Below are 27271 nucleotides of genomic sequence, written 5' to 3' on the forward strand. Positions count from 1 at the left end.
GCATTTATGTGGTACTACAGTGAGTCACGTCAAGGGGGCTGACCCAGCTGAAAGCAAAGCAAAGCAGAAAAAAAACTTGGTTTTGGAAGCGACAGCTCTTTGGCCCCCCTTACCATTGAGCTGCTTGAACTCTTGTGCTAACCAAGGAGAAGCAGGGAGTGAGTGGTTTGGGGTAAGGAGAGCACAGGGCTTCAGGAGCAGTAAAAGCATATGCCAGATTGAAGTGGCTGTTTAGCTGTGGCCTAAATCACATAGTGTGTCTGAGGAGTTAATTGCCTGCTCTATTTTTAACTCTCAGGACATGGGGAAGGATGGATAGTTTCTATTCCATTTTATATCCTTGGAGGTTTTATTCCCTGGAAATGGAACAATTGTCTGCTTGTTTATTGTACACTAATTGCTAACACATTGCAGCAACAGGAAAGCTGAACTGTGAAGTATATGTACCGTTTGAAATGCTCTAGGAAAGAGAGCAGCTGAAACTTGATGATAGCAACAAATAGCGCTCCCAGCAAGTCTTTACATGTGTTGTGGGCATGATTAATCAGAATGGGGCAGATATTGAGAATAATATCTCTTTTTTTTCCCTATTTGTTATTGGAAATCTGCAGATAGGAAAACAGATCACTTCAAATATGGATGAAGATCAGATCCCACAGTAAAATCCATTAGCATGGCACTTAGGATGCACTGATGAAACTTGATGGATGTTGGGTTCAGATGCAGGTTCAGGGTTGGAAGTTGTGAAGGGCCGAATAACACACAGCATGGTGGAATCCTAATGCAAGCGAATGCCTCTGAACAGCTACACACAACAAATCTCTAATGGCACAGAGAGCAGACAGAACTTAACTTTAAGTGCAAAGAAAAATAACTGTTGAAGAATACTTCCACTATGTTTACTTTCCAGAAAATGACTGAGCAAGTATTATAGTAGAATGCATTTTGTTAAATTATGTTCCAGAACACTTTGCAAGACTGATTTCTACCAATCTAATTCTCCATAAACAGTTTATGAAAGAGTAGAATGAGGAGTATAGATACCTCTGTATGGTTGCCTGGAAGTTCTCCCAAGTGATTCCATTGTCTGTCTGAGATACCCTTGTCAAGGCAGAGGTCCCTGTTTTGCAGCTAGCATGTCCAGTGGTGCAAATGGGAAACACTCAAGTTTATTGTGTTCAATTCTGAGCTCCAGGCAGCAGAGCATGTAGTAACCCAGCTGTAATGTCTTCCCTCAGCCTCCCTGTCAATAGCTAAGGCAAGGCAAGGAGCAGCGTACGCAGTCCTGTCTGTGGCACTAAGCCTCCTCAGGCCATTCAGGTTCAGGAGTCCTTGCAAACGGTTCTAGCTGAGCAGTTAAGGGGTGCTGAAACTGCAGACCTGTGACTGCAAGAAAATTATGAGAACCAGAACCTCTACAGCTTTCATTTTCAAGCGATTTTAAAAAAACTACTAAGTCAACTTACATACTAGCTGAAAAAGATTAATTGAGGTTACTTCTGGACAGAGATTGTATGCCAAGTTTAATCTTGGCGTGGTATTTTATTGCCATATTTTATAAGTATAAAGAAGTAGAACTTGATGATGGAAATGGTGACTGACCACAGCAAAAGTTGAGCTGATAGTTACCTTTTTAGAAGAAAAGGCCATTGTGTGACAACTCACTGTGGTTGGTGAATATTATGGAAACATCACTCCAAGAGACAAGCACAAGCACAGATTTGAATTGAGGAACGTGTCTCATGGAACCTTCAAATAATGTGTTGTCTTGCAATGATGTTTTCAGCATGTGCAGTTTTCTGACTGGCTGCAAAGCTTTCTGTTACCAAGCCCAGTTTGTAGACACAGCCGCAAAATGCAGATGCTGTAGATAGAGTCAAATTGTCTGTAAAAGTGACAAAAGTAGTGTTCAACTGAAAGAGGACAGTGCCAGAAACCAGTGGAGAAGCAAATGTGCTTGACAAATGGTAGATAACCATGTGAAAGAGAAATTAGGGGTAACTTTTCTCTACAACAGATACTCTTCCTGAAAATCACCACAGGATTTTTTGTGCTATGAGCTGTCTTATATTTCCATGTCAGTTTTCCAACTCTGATTTCTGCATGAACTTTCTTGGAAGAAGGGGGATTCTTCTCATATGGGCAGCCAGGCAGTGAATGCAAGTGTGGCTCTTATTCATGATCACTGTTTTGAACTCTTGACTTCAGTGAATTATTTAGGAGAGATTCCAACTGATACGGAGAAGAGCTGGATGAGACTTCTTTTTGGCTTTGTGTGCAAAATTCTACGAAGAAATTCAAAGACTAACTTGAGGCATGACCAGAAACTCAGCCCTGGCAAATGTATTCTGTTATGTTTTAAATGTAATCATCAGTAACAGTAAAACTCATGTCTAATGAAAAGTAATATACTGTCAAAGCATTTAAGTAATAGGATGACTTCTGCACTGTGTTAGCAAACTAAGGAGCTTCTCATTGGCCCATTTTTTTTTTTTTTTTAAAAAAAAAGAAGTAAAAGGTCTGGTCCAGGTTTGGTGCCATAAATCTTATACCAAGAATTGTCCTATGCTCTGTTGTCTTCCCCGTGTCTTTTGTAGAAATGAAGATACTTGCCAAAGATTAATATGGATGCTTTTATGCCCAGAGCTCTCTTAACTCTCCTTGATGGGGTTGGAGGGAGGAACTGTAAAAAAATTCCTTTTGTTCAGGGAAGTGTGTCCTTGCTGAGACAGTTGACAAAACAAGGAGCTGGAGCAAAAGTCCTTTGGGACTCTAGCCTTTGGTTCTGAAGAGTACATTTGTCAGAGGTTTACGCATTGGAAAAGTACTCTGCGTGTGAAGAGCCATTTCAACTGACAGCGCTCGATTTCTTTATTTTTCTTACTTCTGTCTGTGAACTCTTTTAAGTACATGAACCCTAAAGAACCATCTGTCTCTGAAACGTGCCCAGCCCAGCAACTTAGGAAGTCAGAGTACAGAGAATTAAAACCAGATCTCAGTATTTTAGATTTTAACATTTTAACACAGGATGACTGACCTAGTAAGACTGTTGGCCTCTGGGCAGGTAGGGAATGATTTTTTGTTTACAGAGAGAGTTAATAGCTACTTGTGTTTTTCATCCCAGGATAAAACAGTGGTTCACCATCAGCTGTTTTCACTCAATGTCCATGAAACATAACTACCTGTAGGGTGAAGACAAGCAGGCGTTCCATAAACAACGCACAGCAAAGCAGGCAGGACAGCAAAGCAGGCAGGATGGGGAGGAGAGAAAGTTTCCATACACGTGATATGAGATGGCCTGAAATCTTTTATGTCTCTGCATAACTGTCTGAAACTTGACTCTTAATATTTTATGAGATTTTCCACCCACCCGCACACACATACCCGCACACCCCCCACTTTATTCCTTAGAAGGGTGGAGGCTGGAGACAGCTGTTCCAGCATTACTGCACCTGCAGTGGAAAGGAACGGAGAGATTTTTGAAAACAGAAGCTTCAGCACTGAGGTTGTCCCCTCTTTTTTCAGGACATGAATTCTTAAAACATGCTACCATGTACAGAATATATATGAGTGATTCCTGTGAACAGAGTACTTCAAGTTTCAGTCTGCTTTTTACTCTAGAAAAAGCCAATTTTGGCAAGGCATCTTTTCCTATTTTAAGTGTGAAATCTTGGAAGAGATTTGGCTCGTTACTGACAACTACCAAATCACCATGTGATACCTGTTTTTCAGCAAAGTTATGTGGTCCCACCGGCATTGCGGAGAGTTAAGAGGATGTTTCAGATGTAAGACTTTCCATACACACCAGCCCATTGCTGTGCCATTGTTCAAAAGGAAGAAAACTGCCCACATTTTTGTGGACTGTTTGTTCTCATAGCAGCAGTGCCAGCAAGAGATGGCCTTTGAATTTGGGCAGTGCCAAGCATAGGAATTTATGGGTTTTCAGCTTTAGTCTGTTCAGTTGGTGGGGTTTTTATATGTAGGATGCAGGAAATTAATGTTCTGCTTCCCCCATCCTGATCTGGTTTGCAAGCAGGTGAGTTGGTGCAGTAGATGCTTGGGAGCAGGAAACAAAGAAGCTGGGTCTGTATGGCATCTACATCTCGGCTGTCCTGCTGCTGTGTGCTCAGTGCTGCTCAAAGCCCCTGTGTCTTCAGCTCCTCTTCTATCGTTGCTTTATTTAATCAAGCACAGTTTGCCAGCTCTGTGTGACAAAATAAAAAAGCTTAGTGGGTGAGTGAGAGCTGTCCAAGTCTGTGAATGTGCTGGGCTCTCCAGAAGGAAGACAAGGACAGTTTTAAATATTCCGTGCATTAAATTACAGATATGAGATAATGTTTCCTTTGCGAAGTGGATTGTTTTTCAGTTGAAGTGAATGAAACAAATCCTTCATTCAGTTGTGGCTGTGTGACCAGTGACTGTTGTCCTTTGATCTTACAAGGATAATGTGGAGGCTGGAATTTGGCTTTTTATGTTATTATGTGACAAAGAAGACTTCAAGGCCATAGAGGGCCATTCCTGCCCTTTGACACACTGAAAATACCACAGAAATAAGAAAAACTCAGTCTACTCTCAAAAAATAGGTACTTTCAAATGATCATGTTTTAAATGTATGGTACTTTTAATCTCTTTAACTTATTCCAAGAGAATTTTGGTTTTCTTTGGTCTAGGGCCATTTTTAGGGGGCGGGGGGGAAATCCTAAATACTGGGGAAAGCCAGCTATGTATAAAAGAATTCATGAAGCAACTCCTACACAAACACAGTAACCCAGTGGTCTCCCTGCTGCCGAGATGCTCTGTTTGGATGGATAGTAGTGGAAGGAAAACTAGTGACAATTTATAAGTTACATTTTTCATAAATTACTTTGTTAATTATAATGGTGGTTTGAAGAGATCGGTACATGTTTTTACCAAAATCAGGAAGCAGCTTTAGCCTAGTACTCTGAGACAGACTTATTACACCTGATGAGCGTTAGAGAATGCTTCTAGGATGGATTTTCAGGTGTTTGGGCATGTGTGTGCAAATGGGTTGTGGGTTTTTTTTGGGTTTGTGGGGGTTTTTTTTTTTTGGGGGTTTTTTTTTTTTTTCTTCTCTTACAGTGTTCACCATGAGTTTCTCATTTGGAAACTGCCGTGTACTTGGGTCTGTTATCACAGATGTTTGACTGGGTCATTTTCAGTTGTTGGTTTTCAAGGGTGGTGGGGTTTTTTTAAATGTTCAATATTTATTCAACCTGCTCTGTTTTGTTAAACATGATGAAATATATGGAGTTAGTGATTCTTTTCCCACCTTTTAAAAAATGCTAGTGTTCCACAAATACCTAACCAACTTCTTTGGTTAACACATTGCCAATAAAACAGTCTGAGCGTGCCTCTCAGAGCTTTTTGGCACTGGCCCTGCTTGCAACCCTCGGTAAATCTCAGATGCTTCACTGCTTTGATGAGAGCTCCACAGATGCTGGGAGGATGCGGTATTAGCCTTAGCATCTGCTCTGTGGAGAACGAGCTTTTCCTGTAGGCTGATTTGAATGTTGTGTTGTCTTGATGTTAATACAATGCGCTGAAGTATTTTATTATTATATGGTGAGTTGTAGCAACGGACTAGGAAGGCAGAGGGAGGAGTGGTGCCTGAGCGTGACAGTATTCTATCCTGAGTATGTGCTTGCTTCAAAAGAGGAATAATTGACTTATCCCATGCTGCTGCCATCTTTCTCTCCTTAGCTGGAGCTCTCCTGTTTCGTAGTACTGGAACAGCAGAGGCAGGACTTCCCATGGTGTTTGTCCCTTTCCTGACATGCCACCAGCTTGCTGGGACCGCAGTACCCACTTGCTTCTCACTGGTATCCTGCACAGAGCTGCGCGGAGGGAAAAGCCTCCCATACGGCAGCACACAGCCAGAGTGGAGACGTGGCCTGCTAGCAGTTTTCTGAGGTTTGATCTGTTCTGTGCAGTGCCTTAGATCTGAACTTACATCACCAGACATTCTTCTTTTTATTTTTGTAGTATGGAGACTTTTGCATGTGATTTTTACTGTTTTGAGTCTTCAGAAAGAGAATTAAAACATATAGTGATGTTTTGCCCCACACACCTTATTTTGATAGAACTGAAGGAGTAGCCTATAAAAACAACCAGACAGCATCCTTGGGTCTTCTGTTCTCCCCTCTCTCACTCACCCTCTTCCCTTCCTCTTGTGTTTAAGTTTAATTCTATCCCCAGCAAAAAAAATCTCAAAGTCATCTTGCAGTCATTATTTATTTCCTCTCATGGACTGTTCCATGGTGTGTCACTGGCTCGTGTGGAACAGAAAACAGACAAATTTTAGAACCAGTTGATTCTAGTATTTACTGATAGAGCATCTATCACAGTTATTTGAGTTTGATAATTAAGTACAAGTAATACAAAATGCCAGGAGCTGACACTTTTGTGGCAGAAGTGTTTTTTAGTAAAGCTTCCTGCTGAGCACTCAAGTGAAACAACTGGGTTAATTTAAGAGCTACTTACAACTTTTATGTATTGATTTGAATGCAGCTATGAATGGTAAAAGAATAAATTACATATTGCAGAGTTATTTTGGAGAGCTATCCTGTCATGGGAGTCTCTGCTGATGGTGCTTTGGAGTAGCTGTTTCTGGGGTTTCCCATCCCGTTTCTAGTTACGGAAAGTCTGCTCTGTCTTTTGAGGAGCTCTTTGTATCTTGGATCGCTGGCAAGCCTTGGTATGGTAATTTTCTCCCACTCAGGCTTTCCTTCAAGTACATCTGATAGTTGTACCGGAAGGGCTACCCTAACTGCCCAGCTCCTGGAACAGTGGATTTGGTGATATTTATTTGTTTAGTGACTAAGCCTGAAAGTACCTGCAGAGATCAGAATGCGGCTGTGCCAGGACTTAGAGAAACCTGTAGCCAGGTAAAGCTGCTGCTGCAAAAGCTTAAATGGACAACGCAAGGGTGAAAGAAGAGAGGGTCATCGTCTGACTTTACAGACAGGGAACTGGAAATGGAGAAAGATGCTGTTGTATTTATGTCTAGGGAGTGCTTACACATCTGTATGGGCTCCTGTAAGCTTTTTTATTTAGTAAGCTATTTTATTTAGTATGTTTCCCATATGTAAGAAAACCATTGTTGAAACCATTTGGCTGTTAATGTTTTGAGTTTTTTTAATGTTATAACTTAACTTTCAACATGTGCTTTTAATTATTTGCTTGGGTTTTTATGTCCGGTTTTTCCAGATCCATCAGCAGAGAAGCTTGCATGTGATCTGTAGCACTATCCCTTCAGATAGTCCCTTAAAATTAACTCAAAAGCAAGGCTCAAAAGCCCACATAGTTTCCTTTTTAATTTAATTAAAATGATGCATATTTGCCCAACACTGTGGAGAATTAAATGATGCAGACTGGTTAGTCAAACATGAAGGCAGGCACAGCAGAGACCTTTTGGCCTCATGAGCTTTTATAAAAAGTTATATTAAGCAAACAACTGTGTAACACGAGGGGTTTTTTATTGAAAAACAAGAGGGGGTGAGAAAGCCTAGGTCAGTTTCTCCTATTGGTGAGCAGGGGAGAGTTAGAGATTTAAAAATAGCTGCATTTCAATTGCATTACTACTTTTTTTTTTTTAACTTTGCTGTTGATTGGATCAACTCTTCATTCTATTGTAAGAATGTCATAACTTGACTCTGATGCTTATACAACGCCTTTTGCAATTAGATGATGTAAACCTTAACATATTTAGAGACTTCAAATAGTCCCCCTGAGAAACGAGGCTAGTGCGGAGAGTGAGCTTTGATGGTTTATATTTGTAAGTGGAACATTAGCCATCATTAGGAGATAGGTAGTCCAGGAATTTGTTCATGAGTGCGGGGGGAAAAATGACCAGTGGAGTGCATGTCCTTGTTCTAAGCAGCATCATGAAAGTGGAGCATTTGATTCAAGTGAAATTTCTTTTCCTTATTTGGGCTAATTTGTTTCAGGTTCTGTACTGGTGTATCAAGAGGTTATCACTGGATATAAAGAAAGATAAATCAGCCGCCCAGCCTATCGTCTTCTTTTGGGAGCATAATCATGTTTATATCTCATTTAGAATGATTATGCCCCGATAAGAATATAATTGTCATGAGATTTTTACGGACTTTCTGGGGATCACTGTGGATTATGTTGTTGAGGATTTTTATCTACAGCTAGAGTGTGTTGAGAACTCATATTGCTTATATGAGCTTGGATCGTGGTCCTAGCTATACCTCCACTGCTGGTTGACCACAAACAATAGAAATCATTCCTTTGGGCTTCAGTGTTCTCATCTTTAAAACAGGAGTAAAGCTGTGGATCTCCTCTGAAAGTTGCTTTAAGGTCTGCCAACAAGTACCTGCTTGGAGGCAGTTATTTTCTATACGGATGTATTTGTTTGTCGGTGCATCAGCGATGCTTTGTGATGTTGCGGTACGTGCAGTGGGGTAGGGGTGTGGTGCCCCTTGCTGCTCTGCTATAAAACAAGTGCACGAGAGCAGTGAAGCCCCAGCCTGTGAGAGCTAAAGCAGTCTCGTAACATTTGGGTGGAAGGCACTTTGGAGCAAGAGTGACTGCATTTTATCCCTGCCACCCCGCGAGCTCTGTGGTTGATACGCGCGCAGTATAATGACAGCTGGGAAGTCCTGTGTGGTCCCTGATTTTGTTCCAGGCTGCATGAGGCTGACTGATTTCACAGTTGTAACGTATTCTCAAGGGTTGTTGGTATACCAGTGTCCCTGTGGCTTCATTCTTCTGGAGGAGTCAGGCCTGGGCACAAAATCCTGTATGGCAGAGGACAGAGGTATAAATCTTGGCTTGCTGTACAGCCTTGCTGGTAGGGCACAGTCTCCTGTGGGAAGATCCCATGGTTTCCATACAGTCAGACCAGCTGGGAAGCAAGGGTGGGAGGTGTGCGTGAGGAGACCCTGTTCCCACCTACAGTGTTGCCTCCCTCAAAGTCCCACTGACCTACTCCTTGAAAGATTTGATAGGATCATGATTTTAATATCAGGAAAGATTTAGATCACATCAGCCATCTCTGCATGGTCAGGAACATGCGTCCCCCCGTGCTGTGTCTTGAGCTTCCTGTAAGCCAGGGATTGAAGTTGTGATTATGGTCCATAAAGGCTGTGATACCAGTAAGGGATGACCTGTGCTACCAGACACCTTCCAGGCAGAACCCAGGGGCTCCTGCACCCACAGGTGAGACAGTCTGGAGAGCAGACCCTTTCCACGTGTGAATTCAAACTGTTCGTACACAGCTAACAGTGCAGCTGTGGTGCTTCGGATTGATGCAAAACGAGTATGAAAGAGAAAAGCGCGCTGGCCTGGTGACGAGCCCATCTGCTCTGCGTTACTGCGAGCCCTGGCAGCGGTCCCGCGCGGCCGTGCTGCAGGGGAAGACGAGCGCGTTGGGAGCGCCGGTGCATGCACGCTGGCGTTGTGTGTGAATAAGCAGGGGTTTTGGTGAGTGAGTTAAGCATCATGAGTTAGCAAATTTGTTTTGTGAAAACAATCTCATGAGGCTCTTATGTTCTAGAGCTGTGCATGCCTCGTGACTTCTCAGTATCTTTTAAATGTTACCAAGTATTGGTGTCTTTTTGCCATATATTTAAAGCCCATTAACTACTCAGCAACTATGAAGTAGTGGTGGTAAAATAAACACCAGGTTAGCAAGCATTGCCTGGGAGAGCTGTAGTGTGACCTCTGATGTGGACGGGAAGCGTAGTGTAAAATCAGTGCTGGTTTTAGGTGCGCAGCGTAACTGGTGCCAGTTGTGTGGTTCTGCCCTTAGTTTGTAATATGAAGTTAGGATGCTCTTAAGTCCACTTGTGTTTTGAGTGTCCAGGCTGTTCTTGTTGGTGATGCGTTTACTTTCCACTCGATGAAGAGCCAGGGAGATGGGTACACTTTTATTAGGATTATATTACTTGGTGCATTCACTCCACATAGTTCCTGTCTTTCATGGTGTGATACTGAAGGGATGCTCTGGTTTTGGAGGATATTTGTATCACCAGCAGTGTATTTCTGTGCTAGGACAGTTGCTCTCAGTCTCACCAACCCTCCAGTAGACATCTTGTTGTTTATAGGGCAGGGACTTTGGCTTTCAGGACAGGAACTGTGTGCTCTAATATGTGTATGTACATGATAGATGTATTGGTGCTTTTATGAACATTACCTTTATGTAAATAATAAAGCCCAGAATTGTGAGAGAAGAGATATGTGACCATGATTTTTTTTTTATGTGTATATTGTTTTATTTGGATATTGCGAGCTGCTTCTGGTTTATCTGTATGTGAGTTCCTGGAAGGAGAGCCATCAAATACTGTGTTTGCATTTCAGTTTTGATTCTTAATGTGTTCTTAGATCATCTGTAATTTTTTTCATATTGAGTTGCATGAGGTGGATGTATGTCTATTAAACTTAATAGAGCTTAAAGCGCTTTCTGAGCAGCATTAAACATGAGATACAATTGTAAGGGCATAAATTTTTTAACAATTTTTATTTTCTTTTAGTTGTTGAATTAATGCAAAATAATTGCTTTGCTCTGGCATGAGCTTATCAAGAGTAAGTTAATATAAATTGGTCAAATTTAGGCTGTTTAATCTTATTGAACATATTTTGTATATCTATTCATAATACATCCATTGTTTTCAAGAGGAACTCTGCCAGCTGAATACCTCAGCTGGTGTAAAGCTGGATGTTCACCTGTAGTCAGTGCATATGTGTAAACTGATAAATGAAAAATTAAAAAAAAAAAAAAAAAGAGTTTAACTTCATTTTCTGGAACTTTATTGTTGATCTGAAGCAGTGACCTGTGTCTTACATCTGTACAAGCTGTTGTGGGTTCAGTATCCAACCACGATTGCTGTCTTCGTGCACCATTTCCATGTCCTGAGGTACAGTAACAGAGCTGGCTTTTGATGTTGCACTCAGGAGTGATAAGGACTTTCCTGTGCTGCCTCCCTAGGAAATAAAGAATAGTAAATAGTTTGTTTGCAGTGTTACGCTTCTGCGTGAGGGGCTGGCAGCTAGTGGTTTTAGTTGAGAACACGTGTCTTTAAGCTGATCTCTACCACGACTCTCTAAAGACTTAGCATACTAGTAGAGAGCATCGCCATAGAAGTCGTCCTTTGTTCTCTGACCCTTCAGTTTGAGGGTCAGCTTACGTTTGGAGCTGTGTCCAGAAGCATCAGTACCGTGACCATCACTTTGCTTTTATTTTTAAGTATTTCCTTTTGTTTTCCCGCATCCTTGTCTTGTTTTCTTTTCCGTTTTTCTAGTAATATAAAGATGGTTTTAGTTTTCATAAGGATGTTTGGGTCAATATTCCTGTGTCCTGTTTGTCTTCCCTGAGTAGCCTGTGGAGTATTTTTGATGAGCACAAAGTCATCTTTTATTATCTTGTCCAAACCAAACTTAGTTTATCCTGTATTTTATTTTGCCTGGAAGGAAATATGTAGATAATCTGGTGGCTGAGAATAATTATGAAATATCAAGTTGATTTTTGTAAGACAAGACACTATCAACTACAACGTGAAGCTTGCTGAGTTGCTGAAGGTATTGAGGACGAGGTGAGACTTCATATATTAATTCAGACTGTTTCCTTATCGGGTTCAAGATTCTGTGCAAGACAGCAGTCCATCTACTGATGAGTTAAAGGGAAATGGAAAATTGTATCATGCACTTTGCCAACAGTATTTGTGTATGCATGAGGCCAAAACAAATTTCTTCTGATCTTTGTAAACAGGTTGTAGTCTTCTCTTGCAAAAGAGGGTTATTTCCATGCTGCAAACTGGATGTGAATACCATATGATTGTTTTTAGAGACAGCCATTTCAAATTGCACTGAAATTTTTGTAAAAGAAAGCTCTCGGGTAACAACCGTTCTTTCTAATTATAGACTGTAGGATTCTTAGGAACTGGAAATCCAGCAGAGAAAGCATTTGTGGTAGAATTAGGTATTGAAGCTTATGGAGTTTTGAATCCACCAAAAAAAAAAAAAGAAAAGAATGAAAAAAGTAACAAAGAACAGACTGTGTTTGATTACCAGGCTATAAACCTTAGTGTGCAGTGCTTAAATATGGAGGAACAAATTTTCTAACAGGCTGGTGCTATTGTGTAAAGATGGATTTGAGCCAAACTCCCAGATTTGAAACCCCATGAACTTCAGTAGGCCCAAGCCAATCCTTGGCTTAGGTTCATCTCAAACATTGCAAGCACAGAAAAGGTATTTGAACATTCACAGTAGCAATTGGAGATCCAAAAGGGGAAGGTTCATGCGTAATTTGTTCACTGTTGGCACACATAAGGGGCATGTCAGTGCCAATATGAACATTTGTCCCCTTGATGGGAATTTTTTAGAGCATCTTTGAAAACATGCTGCAGCGTAACACGATGGGGCATGTATCCTCAGTACTTGAATTGGTTGCTAACTAATCTCTTTAGTGCCAAGAATTTTATACAGCTTCTCTAATTTTACCCAAATATTTAATCTCTTGCACATTGTCCTCACCTCTGTGGTCGCATTGACAACCCTTTCCTGTAATGACAGCTTGACATCAGGTACCTGGATCGCATGGTGGATTCCTGCTTGGAGGACAAGTGGTTCATTACAGGTTTCAGCAATACTGTCTTCTGAACTGGGGACTGTAGTGGGCAGATTTCAGCAAATTATCAATCGTACCCAGACCAACTGGAGAGATTTGTGTGCTGGTCTTAGTATGCATTGTGCTCATTTCTTTGCTTTCTCTCTCAGCAGAGTAAGCTGGTTTCCTCCGAGTTGTGCAGCTGCTGCAGATGGTAATAAGACAGCAGCGTCAGTCACGGTAGTGCTGTGATGGAGACACGCACCCTGCACTCGGTGTGTCTGAGGGCTGTGCCTGGAGCTGGAGAGGAGAAAAGTTTAACACGAAAATGAGCTGCATGCAATTGCCAGTTTATGGGGAAGCTCGTAAAGGATCCAGCTGGTGGTGGCACTGGGTTGTTCAAACTGTTCTTCTGAAGAAACTAGAAGAAGAAATTTTGAAAATGCACATGTGCACTATTCAATTAGCAGAAGTTGTCACAGCATCCTAGAATATTTCTTATTAATAAGAATATAATCACCAACTTTTACATCAAATGTACTTTGTTTGTGTTTACTGTGGAGAAAATTGAATGAGTATTTATCACCAAGGCAGCAGCACCGGTGTAAAAGATGCAGGAATACACAGAGATACGAATGTTTTATGGTTCTGTGACAGAGCTGTCATCAGAGCGTGCAGCCTCCTTGAACTGAGCTGTCTGTATGAGACGGAGTTGCGATTTATGGCAGTTTGCTTGACTGCAATGTGGGACCTGCCAAGATTCTTCACATGAGCACCTGCAGCGAACTGTAGATGATATTAAAGCAGGTAGAAGATGATTTTGCAATTCCATGCTGGTAGAAGCAGAGTAGTGTTGGTCCATCCCCTTCTCAGAGTCAAGTGTGGAATGGTGAGATCCTGGGGAGAAACAGCTGTGAGTTTTGTCTTGAGACCAGGTGACATTGCATTGTCACAGCTGCAGATTGTCATAGCAATGAGAATTCACAGCAAATATTGTGATACAACTCCGGCTTGTCCTGACTTCACCGTTTTCCGTCTCTCTGCACTTCTTTAGAATTATTTGGTAAGACCTAAATGCTGTAAGTCTAGGTCTAGGAATTAAGATGTTTTCTTGAGCAGTTAGTATGAAAATAAAAAGGGGTAACACCGTGTTGAGAATGCCGTCATTAAACAGGAGAACTCTTAGCAGTGTTTGTGCAATACTGCAGGCAGACACGGGGTGCAAGCACCTGGGAGTATTATGCTCTTTCTTTTTCCAAAGCTAGCATTTACCTGTGCTGCACGGCCACACTGCCTGCATACAGATCTCACAGTGGGCTGTTTCCCAGTTTAGTCTGCTAGATGCACTCTACATACCTGGTGACACTGTTATTAATTGAAAATGCTATTAACTTAAAAGCTCCATCAGAGATACAAGCCCTGGTACGCTCTGTCTTAGAAGATCCCTGTTATCCCAAGGAGTGTACTGACAGGCTTGCTTGAGCTAAATGAAAAGCTTTCTCCTTGGTCTGTTCAACTATAATTCTTCCTCTTTTTAGTATAGTTTGATCATAAGCATCTAATAATACATGAGAAGCAAACTGCTTGTTCTTCATCAAAATCTGCACTTTATTGTTAGAGCTCGACCAGGTTAACACACACACCACAGACTATTGAAACAATCTGCTCAGAGAGCTTTGTCATAATGTCTGTGCACCAAACATTTGTCTGACTCATACCCTCACATACCCCCTGCAGTGATTTTGTAAGTCCCAGCAAAATTTAGACTACTATTTGTTATCTGCTGCATACTTCTAAGACCTTGCAAAACAAAAAGCTAAATTTAAAAACTATTACTTTTGTCAGGAGTTCCAGACATGCCAAAGGAACATGTGTCAGCAATTTTAGACTTAGTGGCCATGTAATTCTGAAGTATACTTATTTTTATAGATGCTCTTGGATGATAGAAGCTGAGAAATTTCTGTTAGCTCTTTGAGTTACGTTTGCTGTCACTACTTTTTGATGATTAGTGTCACTTCAAGAATTTGTTTTGGAATGGGGAACAAAAAGTGCACAGTAAACAACTCTTCTTTTGTTTGTGTGTGTGACAAAGTTATTGTGTCCGGAGAGAAAAATGCTTTTAGTGGTTTGATTTGGCTTGCATGCTCATACGGACAGCCATTGGGTCCTGCACATACATTCTGGCTTTATTTGCTTTGTCATGTATTGCCTTCATTTGTGAGTCAGTTTGCCTCCTGCCTGATGATATTTTGTTTCTCTAAATTGTGTTATTCGTTGAGGTGATGGGGAAGTAGACTCTGACTTGGCTACAGAAAATGAGACAGCGAGACAGACTCTCTGATGCAGGGAAGGGGAGTATGTTTGAACCTCAGATCCATCCTGCATCAGAGGGTCAGCGTCACTGAGTTGGGAAATACGGTGGTGTGGTTTCTTCCTGGCTCACACCTGAATCATACATCAATATTAATATCTAGTCCCGTGCTGTGAACTGAAGCCTCTTTAGGAATTGTTCCCAGGCTTGCTAACTTCTTAACCATCTGAGATACACCTTGGAGGTACACCTGACATTCTGTAGACAAGGACGGATTTCCTCCAGAAGTGGTTATCCCTTAAGAACAAAATGCTGCTGCCTAGTTTTTTTATCTAAAAAACTAATCTTTAAGCTGTTTTGTAGTGATTTTAGTCCCATTCGTGGATGGAGGTCAGTATTTTCAGTTAAAGTAATTCTGAAATTAATGTTTGACAGTAGGGTTATTTCAGAACTTAATTTTTGGACAGAGACTTTTAAGTAAATCTGATGAGGGAGACTTTGAATGTATTCTGCATGATTTCTTCAATTTACTACACACAGTGTCTCCTATCTTATATTGCTGTATCATGTATCTTATATTGCTGTAAACTTGGCTAGTTATGTCACAGTAAAAACTTAGGCTTCTGTAGTTTCAGTTATTAAAAGATGCCCGCCTTAAACATGTAGGTTTCCTCATGGTTGTGTGTCATCAGCACTGGTGGCTGTCATTTAATTGTCCAGCAGCTGTTTCACTGCATTTCTTTTGGTCACTGTCACTTTTGTGGCTATATCCAGCCCTGAAGCACTGTGGATCTGGGCCAGTGATTCATTTCTAGTCCGTATTATTAATGTGCAGGATTTTGTAGTCATCTGTTAGCAATTGAGCTGTAGATGCAAAAGTCCATTATGTTGGTTCTTTGGTGCTAAAAAATAGGATTTTAGGTGATACCCTGTATCTTGCCATCACTGGTATAAACCTATCTGTAGTAATCACTGCCTTTTTGTTTTATCTCAGGAGAATGGAAAGATTAATCTATTACTGCCTTGCTACCTTTGTTTTTTAATAAAGACCTCTTCCAGCTTACTGTAGGAGTCTCAGCTCAGTGCTCCCTCTGTCCTGTCCTCTCTCGAGATGACTTGGTAGCTGTCATCCCTTTCTGATGCTGCGTCTGTCGGGTGAGATTCTGAGGTTTCTAGTCAGCTTATGCTGATCAGCAGGGTCCAGCCATGGACCTTGCATAGTCAGATCGTCTCACTGATCCGGCTGAAAATTAACTTTAAAAATATGCTGACATGTCAGGTTTTTATCAGCTCTGAAAGGGCCCCACCACAAGTGCTGCTGTGACATCTCCTGTATCATCAAGGAGAAAAACTTGATCTTAGGTGTTTCTCACCGTCATTGCAGCTCTGAATATATGAGGTGGTGTTACGGTGAGAGCATTCTGGATAGACACGAGAGCACAGTGAAAGAGGAGCAGCTGTCAGGGAGATGATACCTGTTGCTTTATCCACAGTTCTGGTGAAGAGTGGAGTGAGCAGATCAGTGAAATAGCTGTGCTTGCTGTCATTGTCTTCTCTGCCTCCAGACATTTGACCCTGCCTTGGAAGTTGGTCTTGGGCCAACCAAGAAAAGAGCCGTCAGTGCTGTGACTCAGGTCAGCTTTGCTGAAATCATTAGTTAAGCCAGCAAATAACCGATATGAGAGCAGGATCAAGATTTTTTGTTGCTATTTTTTCCTGTAACTGGGCTAATGAAATTTAGCTTATGAACTTACTGTCGTCTCAGTTTGTAGTAAATGGAATTAAATTTATGTACTTAACATCAGTTGCTCTCCCTGGCTTTTCTAGGACGAATCCTGGACTTGAAGACTGGAACAGTAAAGAAAGAGGGTCAGCAGTCCTCGATGAGAATGTGCATGGGATCCAGGCGCTCTTTCATTTGCCGGATGAGGTACGCATTGACCTTGTATTCCTGTGATGGTTCCAGTCCCATCTCAGATTAGACTTCAGGCATTTTCTTGCACTAATTTGACCTTGCTTAAAAAACAAAGCTGTAATGACACGCTCCCATTAAGCATTTCCAGAATGCTTGCTTTTGGCACTGAAGTAAAACTGAAACCTGTCTTCCTTTATGATTAGTGACGAAACAACACCTCATTTATGCGTTGCAGTTATTTTTATCAGTGTGGGGTGTAGGATGCTTTCCCCAGAGCACTTCATGACAACTTCACCCCCGGAATGTAAGCCATTGTCTCTTCTAGTCAAATTATTCAAACCGATACTTTGGGAACAAAGCTTTCGCAAGTGTAATGAAGGGCCAACTCTGTGTATTTTTTTCAGCAAACCAATAATATTCCAAGAATCTTGAAGACAAACAGGAATTCAGTTACAGACTTGCCAGCTATATAAGAATTAACCTAAGCCTGGTATCAATTAACCAGATGTCAGCTGGTTGATGCTAGATAAATGAGTAATTGTTAGAGGGTTTTTATTTTGCAATTTTCCAACTTCTCCTGCATTGCTTGAGCTTCTTTAAAGAGATCTGCCTGCCCAGTGCTTCGAACTGGGGCTTGTGGGTACTTCTGTTGTAGTGCTAACAGGATAAAATGCCTCTTGTTATTGCAATAAATTTCTCTCTGTGTGGTTAGGGAGGGAAAGTACGTAATTGCATCTGCAGCCTATATCCTATATGTGCTGAAAACAGATGGTACAAAATATGTTATGGAATGAAACACGCAAAGCAAAATATTTGGCATGTTAAAAACAGATTCCTGTACTTCGGTTATGTGGTGGAATTCCTCAATGTATGGCTCTTGGGTGCCTTTGTAAGGTCTGTGTATACTTCATACCTGCAATATTAGACTTCAAAGCTGTAGCTCCTTTTCACCCCTTAACTGGGAGGTGAAATACAGCCTGGCAGAGAAACCATTGGAATGTTGCTTTCTCTTCCTTCAAGCTGCACATAGTGGTCATGTGAGAAAGATTTTTTTTTTTTTTTTTTTTTTTTTTTTTTTTTTAAAGAAATGCATGTTCTGTTTACAGTTGTTCCCCAGCATTCAAAACAACATTTCAGATTGCAGTTATTTCCTAGCACACTGATTCTGTATACTCCAGTGCACGAGATCAATTTTATACATATTTTTGGGGTTCTAAATCTTATTTTAATTGTTCATTCCTTCTCCTTGGCAGTGACTGTTATTAAAAAAAAAAAAAAATCTAAAAAACCTTGTGGGAAGAATGAGCCTCAAATACTGTGAACTTTCCTTGTGATTACTTCTTTCATTGTTATTGTTCTTTTTTTCCATTGAAAATGAACTAGTTTTACCCTTCAAACTGTTTACTTAGCTTCAGATGGATTGTTACAATTATACAGTTAGGCACAGTTAGAAATAGCACAAAATATACATGAACAAGTGTTAAACAAAGTCACTTGACAGTGTAAATAGTCTGTTCTTGCAAACATTAGTTTAATGTCGACTAACATTGTAGCTGGTATATGGCAGTCTGTCCAAGGGAGCTACTGAAATACTGAGATTGTTTTGTGTAGAGATTTTTTTTGTGTGGATATTTTGGGGCCTGACTTATATTCTTCTCTAGTTTTCACCCTTATTTTACAGTATCTTGAAGTGTATCTACCCTTTACCCCCTCTTGGAATATCTGTTTCAAATAGTCTTTAGGTTTGCGGGGGGCAAGAGGGAATCTTTTAGTAGTCTCTTCTATTTTTCTTTATAAGATAAAGAAAATATTTGTAACACACCCCAAAAAAAGCTCAGCCTGTGCAATCAGCAAGTTCTAAGAAAATACGAATCTGGGACTTTCTGTCAGAAACAAATATCCATATCTGCTTATATATACTAATAAAAATCTTAAAATGCATTTTCATTTTGGGTATTTATATTCATTTTTGAGCCATTTCAAATATGAATTTACTTTTAGGTGTGGAAATGCTCCTCTGGATCATTTACCTCTGAACAGAATAACCACCATGAGAAAAAGATACAGGTACCGTTACTTAATTTGTCACAACAATTAGTTGCCATAAGCGCTCTCATTTTCCACTGGGCTTATGCTCACTCAAGGAGTACTGCCTGGACAAACGTCTGCGTTAGCACACAGTGTGAGATAGCACTGGGTCTCGGGAAAGGAGAACTCGTCACTAAATCCAGCTGGGGCAGAATCACTGGATCTTTTTGCAAACCCTGAGCTAGTCACTCAACTTTGTCGTAACCAGCTCCATCTCTGAAATAAGCTTCAGTATTTTTCCCAGACAAATATTGTGGAAGACAGGTACAGCTTGAATAGCACTGTAATGGAGCTGACATTGTGCAGAACTCTAGGTTGACGGTTGGCTCTTTCTAACATAACTTAGAAATATCGGTAAATCATTAGTAGTCATAGTTTAAAAACATAAAGCTATTCTGCATGTCAATCAATATATTTTCATGTTTCCTTTTCATTTAGGAATGGCCTCGGCCCAGTAAAAGAAGGCGAAGCACAGTATGCTGTTGTTCATTGCACTGGCTATATCAAGGCTTGGCCACCAGCAGGTGTGTGTTTATCTCATTTGAAGGTGGTGTGTACTGCGTTACCTGCAAGACAGTTGAAAACCTGGCTCAGGATCCTTTGCTGGTACAGAACTAGGCTGAATTTCAATGGGGTAACCCATTCAGTCTCATACTGAGAAGCTTTTGATATCAAGAAGTCAGCTTTGTTACTCAGAGCCTCCCCATTTTTCCATGTGAAAACGTTTTCTATTTCATTACAAAGACAGCAGTGGAGTTGTGGGTAATATGGGATTACAGCAGCTGGGGCCAAAAGTTTTTGATCTAATAAAAGGGGCCAATTTTAAGAAGGTAAACACAAAGCATTTGTGCCTCTAGAAAACACCAACTAATGCTTATGTATGTGTAATTTCAGTTTCGGTGCTTAGGTCCTCACTTCAAAGTGGTGGTCTTAGTTGAGAATGTTCACTCTTGGTAATGGGTTCTGTTTTGAGGCTGTTTTTCTGGGAAACAGGTCTTGGCATATTGCTTTGAACTGCAGAGAAAAACGTTTACCTACTGTAACCCAGTATTACATATGGGAATATTTACCTTTGAAAAGAGGAGACAGTGGAGCTCATCCAGACATCATCATGAGCTGCGTTCGTTGACCTTGGCATCTGCAGTAGCTGAAGAGGCCGTTCGCAGTATGACAGCGCCTGCTGGCATGAATCAAACCATGAGTTGTCCTGCCCTTCTGCGGTCGTATACCACAAGCATAAATCACATTTATTCGTGGATTATGAAGGCTAAAAGGTTGTTTGCACCCAGTCTGTATGGCAGTGTGCAGCCGTCAGCATGTGGATGTGAACTTCTTGTCATTTCCTGCTGAACTGCAGTTTCGGAAGCAGAGGAAAACCTCCCCTCTTGTTGCTAATAAGATTTAATATACTTAGTGTGCTGTAGGAATCAGAATGTTTCTGTTTCTTTTCTATCTCAAAAGAGTGAGAGTGTAGTGTGGGTAAGTTGCTCTATGAAAATGAAAGGGTTTTTTTTTTTGTTTTCTTCCACAAAGAGATGAACTTTTCTATTGGTAATTCCAAACATAATTTAATTCAGTCTTGATATAGGAGACTTCTCTTCAGAAAGGGGCAGGTCAAATGAGATTTCTTTTAGCTGCTTGCTTAGCTGGAAATAAAAGCCTACTGCGTGTTATGGGACATTTGAAGAGATCTAACCCTTCAGGGGTGTATGTTGCTGATGCAGAGCTGCAAATGCATGAACTCATGTCAGTGCTAGTTTACAACATCAGCAGTGTATGACTTCCAGCCGCCATTTCTGCAGGGCAGCAGGCACTGCAGTGCAGGAGCATGGGATGAAAAGCATCTTCTGGATCTTTGATTGCCCTGTTGCCAGGTATCCCATTGTAAGTTCCAGTTTACATTAGTGAGATGTCTTCCCTGTCTCCAGCTCTTCTAAAACTTCACTGCTGTCCCATGCTTAGCAACCTCTTAATTTCCAGTCTTTGTTAGTTTATGAGAAGTTTATGCCAGTTCTTAGACTATATTGCACCAAAGATCTGGCAGGAGTTTTCCTGCTTTGTGTATCTCTCCAGTGTCTTAGTACATTTCCAGAAGGAGGTAATATCCTGCCAGCCTGGACTTTGCACAGCTAAACCAGCCCACTTCTAATCTCCACTCTCACAACACATTCTCTTTTCTTTACCATTGTGTCTCTTCTCTACGCTTGTTCATGTCTTCACTTACATTTTCAAAATGTGGGTCACCAGAACTCTACACTCTTGTCCAGATGAGATTGCAGTGACGTATAATGAAAATGGTATTTCCCGTCTTGACTGGCAGTATATGTTAGAGCCTACTTCTGTATGGTGCATCCTGCTGGCCTCCTGATCACCTCATACGCATATCAGACTGGTTTTTTTCTCCGTTGTCAACTCAACATCTTCCATTTCATAGCAAAAATAGCTTTGAATCGTGTGATCTTTCAATTAGTAATACAAAGTTTCATCTCCTTTCTGTTGCTGTAGTTTGACTGTTACTAGTCCCCAAGTGCATGCTTATGCATTTAGTAATGTTGAATTTCATCCCATTTCTATTGCTCCACTCCTCAAAATCACATGGTGCTCCCTTATGATATCCCAGTGCTCCTCCACAATGTTAATGCCTCCAAACTATAGCACAATCCTAAGGGATGTTTTCAATTTTGACAGCCTCAGTGGAATTTCAGTGGTCTTCTGTGTTACCATCCAAATCATTACTCATAATAATCATCTCTGAGTGCCTTTTTAAGGGCATATAGTACTGAATCAAGGCCTCTTCCAGGAGTGTTTATTTGCCCTCCCAGTCTTCCTCACTTTGTCTTGGTTATTGTCATGTATCCATTGACTTTTGGAGTTGCATGGGAATATCCATGAGCTGAACTGGTCCCTAGTACATTTGGGTAAATAAGTGGCAATATCACTGCATTTGTTCTGATTTGCAATGGTAATTCAACCATAATCTGCAAAGCAAATGAAATGACTGCGGCAGTAATTGAATTTGCTAAGGCTTTTCTACCCTGTAATAAAATTACTTTTGTTCAAATCAGGTGGAGAGTAGCAGGCCCAGGGCCTTTGCATCATCTCGACATTCTTGGGAGTAACTGGGTTTGTGCTAAATCGCAACTGTTTAAAAATTCAGCTACGGGAAGGGTCATTTTGATTTATTTTTCAGTTGCCAACTCTAATAAAAACTCCATATCCTTTTCTTTCAGAGCATGCAATTTGGGATGTGCATTATACAACCAGTATCCAACACAGAAAACATACTTTCATCAACAAAATAACAAATATTTAGCAAATACACTTACTCTATACTTGATCTAATTTGTTTAGCACCTGATATTTTGTCTTTCTGGATTGCATTGTATTGTCTGTGGCCAATATGTTAATTTTTTTTTTTTAGTCCCACACCGAGTGTAACACAATCAGTATTGATACAGAAATACCAAGACGAGCCGCTCTGCGATCATCACCAGTGTGATAAGACTGTCAGGTCTGGCAGTGCTGCTACTGTGAATAGTCTATGCTAAATCTCTTAAGTAATTGGAGTACTTGAAACAGGTGAAATCAAATAAACCACAGACAGCTGGCATCAGTATGGTGGCATATTTTAAGGACTGGGGTTTTTTTTTTCAGAGATCTAAAGTAGAAAGCAAGTTCTGTTATGGCTCAGGTCTGTGGTCAGCATGAGAACACTTGTACATCTAGCCTACCTTTTTTTAAATTATTTTTTTCTTTTCTCTTACCTTTATGGAGCAGCAAGGCTCACTTATTGGCAGACTGCCTTTAACCCATTTTTCACAGAGAAATGGGAGAGAAGACAGAGGAAACATCATGCCTTGTCCTTCACACAGGACTGAGCTCAGAGCCTGCAGGACCCATGGGCAGGTTTTTAGCAAAGCAGGCCTAGGAGTGCTCCGGCCTGTGTTCCCCTGGAAAAGGAGTTATTTGGCCATTCCCTTAATGCAGTGTGTTTTCTTCTGGGTGAGTGAGCCATGGGGAGAAGACTAAGCCACTTTGAGGAGCGTGTCCATCCAGGCTGTGTTTGGTAATGGTCCATTCATTTTCCTCCATTGAGCCTGCAAGAGGAGGACTAAGCTCAAGTGCAAAACCCAGCATATGATACCAACATGCTTATATCCCTATAAATTATATGTTGGTCTCAAGTAATCGGGGTAAAATCTATGTGGAAGTCAAAGGAAAAAGGAGTCAGATATTTCAGATCGATGTTCCAGCCAGTAATGTTGTTCATTTCTTATGTGGAGTGTATGTTAGATTAAATAAGGAGAGTGCGGTGTTGGACTATTTTGAAAGAGGTAAAAAGACCCCTTGTTTGAAACTGGCTGAGCACCAATTCCAGCCTTGTCCTTCTGTTCCCAGTGAAGCAGCTGGTGATCCTTAGCCTAGACTTGAACTTGAATGCTTCAAGTTCTTAACCACTCACAAAACTGAGAAATACTGACCTTCTCATGATCATTCAGTTTTCAACTTAAGCAAGCATTTGGTTTTCTTTCTTTCTTTGTTTCTTTCTTTGTTTCTTTCTTTTTTTTTTTTTTCCCTGTGAGCATCTCATTCCTGGAAGGAAATGAATCTTATGTGGTCCATATGATATTTTCCTAATAGGTTTTTTTTCATGCCATAACAATTGTTGGAAAATATTTGATGGAGAGAGAAGATGCAGTCTGTCAGGATGTTGCTAGTTTTCTGTAAATGAAAGCCAGGACCTGCAGAAAAACACATAGAGAAGAAAAGACTTAGATAGATACTTATTTCGAAAACTTCAAATAAAAAGTCCCAGAATAATGTTAAATTAAAGTAGTGTTGAAATCTTTTTTTTCTCCTTAGTTTTCTATCTTAAAAAAAGAAACATTTTAGTCTTCCAAGTCAGACTTACGGTAACGTCTTAACCACAGCATGCCAAAGCTGTTAGGTTATTTTAAAGTTTTGGCCAGAATCTGGACGTTTGTGCGAAGTACTCCCTCTTCCAATACAAAATAAAATAGTTGCTTGAATATTCTTTGCAGTACTGTCATTTCTAAGGCTTTTTTTTAATTAAAAAAAAAAAAACAATTTCAGGGTTTTGGGATTTTTCACAAGATTTTTCCTTGGTATGCTGTAAACATCCACAGTCTATTTTTGTGAAAGCCTTTTTCCATTGTTGTGTGTGAGAGATAAAGTCACACAGTGAGTTTCAGGCACGGGCATGTAACTATCAGTAATGGTTCTGGTGGAGATAGGCATTAACAGGGCATTGCTGGTGACCACTGGACACTTAAATTACATCCTTCTAACAACTCATAAATAATTTATTTTTAAATGTAGTGAAGTAAAACCACAAATTCACTAACACTGTTCTGTACCTCGCAGAAAATATGGGGCAGAAGGATAGAGACAGAAGGCAGAAAATGAAGCTGTTCTGTTGTTAGAGCCAACTGTTAGAGCCAAGCTCATTGGGAAAACTAAAAAGTTCCTTATGTCCACACAAACACATGCCGTTGTCCTGTGGGAAACTGTTTGCTGGCGTAAAGGACACTTGGAAATTAAATATAACCTCTAGCAGCATAGCATTCTATTTGTGATGCTCAGTCGCAGGCTTAGCTTTGCAAATTGTTGATATTAACTTGAACAAGCATAGCACTTTATTTATTATTCAGGAGGAGCATATATTTGGTGTTGAGAAATAAATCCTCTCTCAGGGTTACAGTTAAAGAATGTGAATAACTCATGTATGTTTATTTTGTTGATGCCTCCTAAAGATCAGTTTCATGGCTGCTTTCCTGGAGGCTTTTGCAACTTTTTTTTGGAGATACTGATGGTGCTTAGTGATGTTAAGGAGCCAGTATTACATTACGTTAGGAGCTGGACAAACTGGTATTAAGCACAGTAGACATATCTGTAGTTACCTGTCCATACTGGAGTATGTTCAATAAGAAGTAAGCTAAATCAAAAGTCAGTCTATGAATGTGTCTCATACATAAGCTCACCCACAGCTGAAACTTTGGTATCAGCAAGAGAGAAAAGAAAACAATTTCCCTTTATGGAATGTTGTCAGTAATAGCATCTACATTGCAAACGAGCAGACAGTCGTAGTTTTACTCTAGGCACTTTTAGGGGAAAGCTTAGCAATTCACTGGCTCATGTATTGATTAATTCCAGGTAGGTTATTTTTTTTAAACATAGGGTGTCTTGCGGGATAACCCGACTAATACATTTTCCAGTGCAATATACAGACCAAATGTAATCCACCTTGGGGGGGAAAAAAAAAAAAAAAGCTGAAAATGAGAACAAGAGCCTCCCTTGTCAACAGAGTGACATCAGAAATAATGTTTCTTATCTAGGTTTAATTTTGGAGATTGTTTATGTTGCTTTGAGTTTATTTGGGTAGTAGCAAGCATGGACTAAGTTCCTAAAAAGGAAAGCGTTGTTGAAAGCTGCAGAAAAAAGATTGTACGAAGTGGAAGCCATCCAGCTGGGTGTCTTTGCTGTCCTTTGCAATGCACTGTGCTGCTAAGGAAGCAATTGAAAAAGCTTTTGAAGTCAAGGGAAAATACTTTAAATTTGTCCTTCTCAAATGGAAAACTGTGCTTAAAAGGGCTCTCTTGGTTAAAGTTATCCAATTGGAATGCTTAGAATTATTTCCTTAAAACAGCACTCAGGCCCCTGTGTGGCCTAACTCCCAGAAGTACCAGGCATCCATCAAGAAAATCCTCTTGAAGGAGGATTCGCTGTCTCTGAAATCGGACCACCTGTACTGAGCTATCTGAATGTAGCCATGATTGCTTCAGGCACTAGCTTTTAAAATGTTTGTGCTTTCAGCTGATGGTTGAACTTGCAGGTTTGCCCTGGTACCGAGTTCAGGGCTGAGGAGCGAGAGACTCCTCATCCATCTCCTAAAGGGATGCAGTCGCTGCTGACACCTTCCAGCCAAAGTGTTGGGTCAATTTCAGTTGCTCCTGTGCTTGCTTTCCTCCCATGGTTGGTTTTGTACACTGCTGCATTTCTTTCATAGCAGAGTCAATGTCCTCTGACTCCTTCCTGAACTGCTGCATCATTTAATTTGTCCGGCTCTCAGTTCACGCCTCCGGTCACGATTTCGTCAGATCAAGTGGCTGTCTTCTATTTCTCATCCCCTGCAACTGCACACAATTCTCAGTTGACCATTTTCTATCTATTTAAAATTGAAGTTGCTCATGTGGAGGAGCTTAGGTTTAGTTTTGTAAGATACGTTTGCTGCTGCTTTTATAGGGTAATTTTCTCTCTTTTTCTCAAGAGGCAGCCAAATCCAGTTCCTTTGCCTATTGGAGCTGTTGTTAGCTAATTTTTAAGTCTTGTATTGAAGAAATAGTTATGTGTAAACACAAGAAGTAGGGGAAACAAAATAGTTCTGTAATGTGAATCTCTTAACTGTAGTTAACCATGTCAGTGGTTTATGCTCTTCACAGCATGCTGGTGTCTCAGAGCATGGGACTTATTTGTGTTTGGGATCTTGTTTGTGATTTGCCTGGTGTGTAGCGGAAAAGAGACTGGAATAGCGGTGTGTGAAATACTGAAACAGGGTTTTGTAATTTAACTCCTTCAAGGACCTAATAAACTACAGGCAGTGCAAAACAGTCCTGCAGGGACAGTAAAGGCAAGTTGTCTTCATTTCAAGGATGTTCTAAATCAGGTGGAGGATCTTGAGTGAAAGTTTAGGTTCCTGGTAGCCCACAAGAGGGACCTTTGTCAGAAGCACAAAGTAATGTTTCATTGCAAAACAATGTGGCAATTCCACTCATTGTTATTTTTAACTTACACGTTTAATAATTGGTTCCTTAACATGTACTCCTAAGGCAACATGCTGCCACCTTGATCTTCTCATACAGCTTCTAAGAAAACATTTTAGAGTATCCCAGCGCTTGGTGAGGGATATCATGTAGGTTTAGAAGCGAAGGAGTTATTTAGGGCCATGTTTGTATCTCTGGATAGCGAGATCATTGTGTAGAAGACAAAGGGGTTATGCTCAGCTCTTGTAGTGTGTCCTTGAAATTCATACTGCACCTCAGTTTCCCATGTGTTAAAAAGGACAATAATGCTCCTCTTTGTAAAGCTCTTGGGATTCCCTGAGAAGATCCTAGTTATCTCTTGGGGGCTGCGAATGAAGTTACGCCCCCAAAATTGTGAATTCCATTGCAAATAATGTTTGAATATATTATACAAAAAATACGGAGTTTTTTCTTTCATAATTTGTATATTTTATTTTATTATATAGCTCAATGAGAAATGAAAAATACCTGTAGAGTGCTATTTAGACACTGATTGTCAGATAAGATTCAATTATTTTGATACAAAATAACTTCCTTTAGACACTAGT

At 40.5% G+C, this 27271-nt stretch overlaps 1 protein-coding gene across 3 annotated transcripts in view; it reads left to right on the top strand.

The window, feature by feature from the left end:
* ARNT2 (aryl hydrocarbon receptor nuclear translocator 2) overlaps positions 1 to 27271 on the top strand; it is a 105337-nt gene that overhangs the window by 43563 nt on the left and 34503 nt on the right. For all 3 annotated transcript variants that reach the window (XM_086757381.1, XM_086757383.1, XM_086757382.1), the window contains 3 exons: positions 16728 to 16830; positions 18817 to 18882; positions 19342 to 19427. In XM_086757381.1, the coding sequence (XP_086613507.1) occupies positions 16728 to 16830; positions 18817 to 18882; positions 19342 to 19427 (255 nt within the window). The remainder of the gene's footprint in view (positions 1 to 16727; positions 16831 to 18816; positions 18883 to 19341; positions 19428 to 27271) is intronic.

Source organism: Chlamydotis macqueenii, chromosome 12 (assembly GCF_036417535.1).
Source record: "Chlamydotis macqueenii isolate bChlMac1 chromosome 12, bChlMac1.mat, whole genome shotgun sequence".
Classification (NCBI taxonomy): domain Eukaryota; kingdom Metazoa; phylum Chordata; class Aves; order Otidiformes; family Otididae; genus Chlamydotis; species Chlamydotis macqueenii.